This window comes from Orycteropus afer, unplaced genomic scaffold, assembly GCF_000298275.1.
Source record: "Orycteropus afer afer isolate SDZICR_OR568_19922 unplaced genomic scaffold, OryAfe1.0 scaffold00006, whole genome shotgun sequence".
Taxonomy (NCBI): domain Eukaryota; kingdom Metazoa; phylum Chordata; class Mammalia; order Tubulidentata; family Orycteropodidae; genus Orycteropus; species Orycteropus afer.
The window spans coordinates 29,866,955-29,875,034 of record NW_006921593.1 but is presented as its reverse complement, the minus strand read 5'-3'; the positions used below and the strand labels follow the sequence as shown (position 1 = coordinate 29,875,034).

The 8,080-nt window shown below is 45.1% G+C and overlaps 1 protein-coding gene across 1 annotated transcript in view; it reads right to left on the bottom strand.

The window, feature by feature from the left end:
• The window catches only part of DNER (delta/notch like EGF repeat containing), a 435,394-nt gene that overhangs the window by 12,913 nt on the left and 414,401 nt on the right, over positions 1 to 8,080 (bottom strand). Inside the window, exon 12 of the mRNA XM_007942160.2 lies at positions 2,992 to 3,238. Within this exon, the coding sequence (XP_007940351.2) occupies positions 2,992 to 3,238 (247 nt within the window). The remainder of the gene's footprint in view (positions 1 to 2,991; positions 3,239 to 8,080) is intronic.

The window sequence follows — 8,080 nt, the reverse complement described above, 5'->3', positions numbered from 1 at the left end:
CTAAGGCACTTGGCTGCTAACCAGAAGGCTGCTGGTTCAAACCCACTGGCCACTCCTTGGAAGGAAGGTTGGGCAATCTACTTCCATAGTGATATTGCCTGGGAAACCCACAGAGGGGTCACTATGAGTTGGGTCTGACTCGACAGCACATAACAACAACAACAGTGGAATCTCTTAGTTTGGAAATTGTTAATGTGTTCTCTGCTGATCAAAAGGTTGGAGGTTCGAATCCACCCAAAGATGCCTTGAAAGGCCTGGCAATTTACTTCCAAGATATCAGCCTTCAAAAACCCTATGGTGCATAGTTCTACTCTGACACCATGGAATCACCATGAGCTGAAGTTGGCTTGATGGAAACGAGTTTAGTAGAGGAAAGGGTCACATAAATAATTAAAGTGGGGCTTGCAGGGATTGGTATAAGGCTTCCCAGAAGCCATGTTGTCTGAGTTGAATTAGCCAAGGATGAGTAGCTATGTGGAGTCTGAGTTGGACAAGGGTTTAACTCTCCCCTCTTTCTCATGGAAGGCCTGGGTGCAGCTCCTACAAAGAAGCTACCCCTTGCCTCACCTAAGCATTGAGGCAAATGCTCTATGTCTCCCAATTTCTCTTCTCCACTGGCTCTGCCCCTTGTAAGCTGGGTCCTGGTTTTCACTTCCGTTGGAATGGCAATGTAACTGTAAGACCCAAGACCAGGGCTTGGGAATTTCATTTTGGAGAAACCAAATTTTTGAACCACTCAGCTTCTATACCAGTCAGACAAACTGAAATTGGCTTGTTTCTTGGTCAATACCAACACAAGACCTCCCCAGCAAAGACCACACAGGTATGAGGCCTTTGAGTCCTTGAGGCCTTCTCTCGAGAGCACAATGACTTTCTGCACTGACTGTCTTAGATCATTCTATTGATGAAAGGAGGCTTCTTTTAATAAACAATGTTGTTGTTGTGTGCTGTCAAGCTGGACCCGACTCATAGTGACCCCCTCCTTGGGTTTCTGAGGCTGTATCACTACGGAAGTAGATTGCCCCATCTTCCTTCCAAGGACTGGCTAGTGGGTTTGAACCGCCAGCCTTCCGGTTAGCAGTCAAGTGCCTCAGGCACTACGCTACCAGAGCTCCCTAACAAACAATAGCACTGTTATTTTGGAATAAATATTCCTTGCAAAAGTCTACTAAATATTATAGTATCTGGCAGGGTTTTCTTTTTTCATTTGTTATAGTATATTTGGAGAAGTAAATAGGTGCCATTTATGTAATTCTTTACTACATGTTGTTGTTGTTGTTGTTGTTGTTGTTGTTAGGTGTTGTTGAGTAGGCTCTGACTCATAGCGACCTTGTGTACAGCAGAATGAAATACTGCCCACTCCTGCACCAGCCTCACAGTCCTTACTATACCTGAGCCCACTGCTGCAGCCACTGTGTGAATCCATCTCATTGAGGCCTTCCCCTTTTTCACCGACCCTCTCCTTTATCAAGCATCATATCCTTCTCTTTACTATATATAATTTGTTTGTCATAACTCTTTAAGGAAATGTCATTGTCCCCTTTCTACACTTGAGGAAACTGGATTTCTAAAAGATTAAGTAGTTGGTCAAAATTATAAGGAGCCCTGGTATCACACTGGTTAAATGCTCAGCTGCCAACTGAAAGGTCAGCAATTCAAACCCACCTCTGAGACAGAGAGACCTGGCGATCAGTTCCTGTAAAGATAATAACCTAGGAAGCCCTATGAGGAAGTTCTACTCTGTCCTATAGGGTCTCTATGAGTTGGAATTGACTAAGCAGCACACAAACAACCATTTTGGCTCCAAAATTAGCGAATCAGGAAATAGAGTAGTCAGGACTCAAGGCTGTATCTCAGACCCCAGAACAGCATGCTCTTTCCGTGACACTGTGTGAACTCCAGGAGGCCCTGGGTACACAGACAATCAAGTGTTCAACTCCTAGCCAAAAGTTTGGTGGTTCAAACCTGACCTGTAGTGCCTTCGAAGACAGGACTGATCATCAGCTTCCAAAAGATCAAAGCCCTGAAAACCCTATGGAGCAGTTCTTGGAAATGCTGCTCTGCACACGTGGGGTCACCATGAGGCTGAACTGACTTGACAGCAGCTAACAGCAACAACAGTGATACTAGCTCCTTGTCCCTTCTGAGCCTTCCCTCCAGAAAACGACGCCATTTTCTGTAATAGGAGCTCTAACAGTGGAGTAATAGATGGTTATGATTCTTCTAGTAAGTCCTTGAATCAAATGGAATCATTTATAGCTAAGCTGACTGTTTGAAGCAGCTAAAGACATTCCAAAAGGGGATTATCAGAAAGAGTTTCATACACAGTGATTAAGAATCAGATATTTATAGGCACAGAACAAAATAAACTAAATTAGAAGGGGCCCTGGTGGTGTAATAGTTAAGAAGTTGGCTGCATTAAACAAACACATGTATTCAATAAAAATAAAAAGCTACTAGCAAATTAGAAGGGGTTTGCTAATCAGGCAGCCTAAAGACCTATCCCAAAATACCATCTTGAACTTCTGTTTTATTCTTTAAAATCATCTCTCTGTGGATATACCTATCCCAAAATACCATCTTGAACTTCTGTTTTATTCTTTAAAATCATCTCTCTGTGGATATAAAGTCCTGTGGCTAATAGAAACCTGGTATAAGGAATAACAACAACAAAACCCTACTGTCATCAAGTCAGTTCTGACTCACCCTATAGGATTCTATAGGCTGTGATTTTTACAGAAGCAAAGCCCAAAGCAATCCCACCACAAGTCAATCTGACTCACAGGATCCCTAGAAGACAGAATAGAACTGCCCCCATAGGGTATCCAAGGCTGTCAATCTTTACAGAAGCAGACTGTCTCATCTTTTTTCTGCAGAGTGACTGGTAGGTTTGAACCACTGACCTTTAGGCTAGCAGCCTAATGCTTTAACCACTGTGCCCCCAGAGCTCCTGGGTACCCAGCATGCCCACGTGGCCTGCAGCATCCCCACCTGGCATGCCGGATGGAGGCAATGGCATTGCTGAACTCGCTGTCAATACTGCGGCAGTTGTAGAACTCCTCATAGGCTGGCCTGGAAGAGCCCTGGTACTCGATGCGGCTGATGCGGCAAATGCCCACGATCAGGATGATCAGCATCAGGATGAAGGCGACGCAGAGGGCACCGATGATGATGTACAGGGAGTGGCGGGGCATGTTGGTGAGACTCTCCGCCATGTGCCCGGACTTCCACTGAAGGTCTGGAGGCGAAAGAAAGGACTGGATGTGAGTCTGGGCTTGACACTGTGGAGGGCTGTCCTCCTTACATTGGTAACTTAAAATCAAAGGGCCACTCAAATAGGAGGAATTATTATCTGTGGTTAAACCAGACCAAGGGCTAATATACTTAATATACGAGGACTTCTTACAAATCGTTACAAAAAAACCATGAATGGGGCAAAGTATACAAAATAGGAATACACCAATGAAATATAAATAGACAACTATTTAGCATCACAATTATTAAACAAAAATGCAATTCCTCTAAATATTATCATAGTATTTATTATAAACTATCAATTTATAATACAAAATTATGAATATTTTAACTACTACTCAAAATATTTTTCAATTATGATAAACACAGCTAATGAAGGTACACAGATAGAAGAACTATACACAACAATACACAACTCTTCTGTAGACTAATTGGTAAATGTTTTGACCTAGAAACTCCCATTCTTTAGAATGTGAGCTGCAGAAATTGTGCCACAAGTGAATGAGGAGCTATGTATGTGCAAGGATGTTGATCTCAGCAGCAGCAGTTTTACATGTTTGTCAGCCATGATACATTTAGAAAATGGTTCAGAACGTAGTCACAGACACCCACATACTCACCACTCAGAGTTCATACGTGTTAGCATTTTACCATGTTAGCTTTAAAATTTTTTTCTGACATTTTTCAAGATGAGATGAACTGCTGCCGGCATAGCCAGAGCCTTGTACTCCCTCTTCCACTCCACCAACACACGGCATAGGTTTCAAAAGGGAAAGCACGGGAACAAGCTGAAGAGTCAGCCCTAGTGAGAGGGAAAGCTGTCCACCAAGGAGCAGAGAATAAAAGCAGTTTACCCAAGTGCACGGGACAGTCTCAGATGCTGCCCTCTGTGGCACCTGCTCTGAGCTAAGGTGATGGAACGTTACCAACTGTGCCCTTCCCACAAGTAGTAACCTCTATTAGCCAAAGGAGGGAAAGAAAAGGAAGGATGGATTGTAATTTCTGGGTTTATGTGGCATAGGTCATGAGTATCAAATTACATTAAGTATCTATTTACAGACCTGCACACAAATGGATTGTTCTGGATAATGTGAACAGGGTCTGAAAGAAAACCATGAAGGTAGGTAGGTACATAGGTAGGTATGTAGGTAGGTACGTAGGTAGGTAGGTAGGTAGATAGGTAGATAGGTAGATAGATAGGTAGATAGATAGATAGCTAGATAGATAGATAGACAGACAGACAGACAGATAAAGGCTAGCTAAGACCAAAGAGAAGCTAAACCTCCAAGGAAGAGGATGCCTTCCCTGAGTTACTCACTACCCCCCAGCCTCCGGAGCTCTGCTGGCGTAGTGCCTAAGGCACCTGAATACTGACCAGAGGGCTGATGGTTCAAACCCCCCAGCCACTCCTCGGAAGGAAGGTGGGGCAATCTACTTCTGTAGTGATACGGCCTCAGAAACCCAAAGGAGTCGTCACTATGAGTTGGGACCGACTCAACGGCACGTAACAACAACAACCCCCAGCCTCCACACTCATGCCGGGGCTCTGGGGGCCTGGGTGTGGGAAGCACCAGGACTCTTCTCACTATCCCCATTCAGGCAAGAGCACCTGTGTTCTCTGGACACCCATACCCTCAGTTTAGTTACATCTGCCGTGGTCTTGGACCCTTGAGAATCAGCTATTCTCTGTCTGAAAAGCACCAGAGAAAAGTTACCATCAGTAGAGGGGCACAGGGAGACCCCAAAGAGGGTCCAAGTGGGTAGACATCTTTCCTAGAAGCCTGGCAGAAAAATGACCCATGTCACCCAGCCTGGATGGCTTCTGGGAGTCTGAGAAAAATGGGGATGAATGAAGTGACTTCAGCATCTGTACCCAGACCTTGTGACTTCTGATCAACTGTGGGTTCTGTCATTAGAGACAGCCTGCCTGTGCTGGTAGGACTTGTGGATCTCCAAGACTGACTGACCAGGGGTGTGTGGATCACTCCACCCCAGCCAGCTCACAGACAGGCAGACAGTATGACACAGACCAATGTACATACATCAACAGGATAGAAGGGAGAAGGTGTTCCATGAAGCTAGGACCAGATTAGCCAGCAGCCAGGTCACTGGGCAATCCCTGTGCACGTGGAGAGACACTTGTTTTCCTGGATGACAGGAGCAAATGTGATGCCCTTGATCTCCAAGCATTGCAGCTTCCTCTAGAAAATTCAGTTGCAGGCAGAGCCCAGCGTTCAGCAGAGAGTGTTCTAGCAACATCTCCACATGCACAGGTATTGCCCAGTGACCTGGCTGCAGGCTGAGTCCTGGTTCTAGCTTCAAGGAACACCTTCCTCCTTTTGTCCTGATGATGTATGTGCAGTGGTCTGTATTATTCTGTCTACCTGTGTGTGAGCTGGCTCAAGAGCAGTGAGCACATCTCTGGTCAGTTGGTCGTGCAGCTCCACAAGTCCTACAGGCACAAGCAGGCAGACTCAAATGGCAGAACCCACTTCCAGGGTGTCTTTAACCTCCAGGAGAGGGATGAGTGGGAGAAAGGGAATGGAATGAATAGGCCACCTTCTTCCTAGGACTCCATTCATTCAACAATGATTAATTCAAAAACACCAAACACACTGCCATCGAGTCACTTCCGACTCACAGCAACTCCCACTGGGTTTCCGAGGCTGTAAAAATTACGGAAGTAAATCGCTCCATCTTCCTTCCATGGAGTAGCTGGTGGGTTTGAACCGCTGACCTTCTCGTTAGCAGTCAAATACCTTATCCTCTACATCATCATAAACAAACAAACAAACAAACAAACAAACAAAAAACCTCACTGCTCTCAAGTCAGATCTGATTCATAGCGACCCCCATTGGGTTTCCAAGACTGTAAATCTTTACGGAAGTAGATCACCCCATCTTCCTCCTGCAGAGCAGCTGGTGGATGTGAACCACTGACCTTCTGGTTAGCAGTCAAATGCCTTAGGCATTATGCTAGCAGAGCTCCCACTATGCCACCAGAGTTCCTAATGATGAATTAAGCACCTACTCTATGCCAGGCCCACTGCCCATCTGACAGTTTGTTGTACTGTGTTGGCCTGCATGTTGTTGTGACGCTGGAAGATATGTCACAGTATTTCAAACACCAGCAGGACAGGTTTCGGCAGAGCTTCCAGACTAAGACAGACTAGGAAAAAAGGCCTGGCAATCAACTTCCAAAAATTAGTCAACAAAAGCCTTACGGATCACAACAGAATATTATCTGACTTTCTTGCTTTGGACGCAGCATCAGAAGGAATCTATCACTAGAGGAGCCCATCATGTTTGGTCAAGTGCAGGGCCAGTGAGGGCGAGAGAGACCCTCAGTGAGAGGGATGGGCACAGGAGCTGCAACAAGGGACTTGAACGTGGTGGCAATTGTGAGGATGATATAGGATGGGGCAGCCTTTCATTCTGCTGTACATAAAGTCAGAGTCAGAGCTGACACAACAGCAGCTAATGACAAGACATTCAAGGGGCAACGTCAAACAGACAAACGGATTCGGATGTTAAATCATTATTTTGGTTAATGGTAACTGACATTTATTGAGAGTTCAGTAGACGGCAGTCACTGATCTAAGTGTTCAGGTATTAACTCATTTATCCCTCCTACGATGCAATGAGGTAGACACTGTTTTCAGTTCACGGAGGAAGCAGCTGAGGCTCCAAGAGGGGAAATAACCCCTGGGCTCCACACAGGAAGTAGCAGAACCTGGATTTGAACCTGGCACTGCGGTTCTAAAACCCTCACACTTAAAAGACGTGAGATGTTTTCCAAAGTGCAAATTGCAGAAATCAATGGAATGAGGCCACATCAACATAAAAAGAATAAGTAAAAGGTTGGCAAACTCTATCAGAGTGTCCCACTTATAAAAGTAAGTGGCATTGCAGGCTTTGTGTGCTTGTGTGTCATGTGCAACATCAGGATGTAAAACAGATTTCCCACTGGGGGATGCAAACAAAAGGTGTAGAAGCACTGCCCGGTGTTATCAGCACTCCTGAGACAGGGAGGACAGAAAGGTTCGCTTCACGGGTAGCTGTGCCTACTTTGGAATGGAGAGATCAGGATGTAATCAGATCCATAACAGCTACCAAAACCAAAAAATTCACTACCACTGAGTCGATTCAGACTCACAGCGACCCTATAGGATGGAGTAGAAGTGTCCCATAGGGTATCCCAGGCTGTAATTATTGACAGAGATGACTACCTCGTCTTTCTCCCATGCAGTAGCTGCTGGGTTCTGACCGGTCCAGTGCTTAACCACTACACCTCCAGGTCTCCTTAATAACAGCTACATACTTACATATTCCTGTTCCTAAAACGTTTTTAGAAAATTGCTAGCTATTAACTCAAAAGCATCTAATGCATGAATATTCCATCAGAGGCAAGGAAATTTCTTTTGATAATGTCATGGATTGTGTTGTCAGTCCTAACCCCTATACCTGTGGCTATAATCCTGCTTGGGAATGGGAGGTCTTTGTTACGTCAGTGAGGCAATATTAGTGTAGGGTGTGTCTCAAACGTTCACTGCTGTCCACAAGGCTTGCAATGGCCAATTAAGAAGTAGATCACTTGGTCTTTTTTGTCCAACCTGTCTTATTCTGGCAGTTCTGTTGAAACCTGTCCACCATGAGTGCCCTGATGGCATTTGAAATACCAGTGGTACAGCCCCAGCATCACAACAACCCACATACCACACCACAGTACGGGAAGCTGACAGATGAGTGGTGATATTAGTGTCTTAAATCAATCTCACTTGAGAGCAGATTAGGCAAGCAAGTAGAGATGGGGGAAGGTCAATAC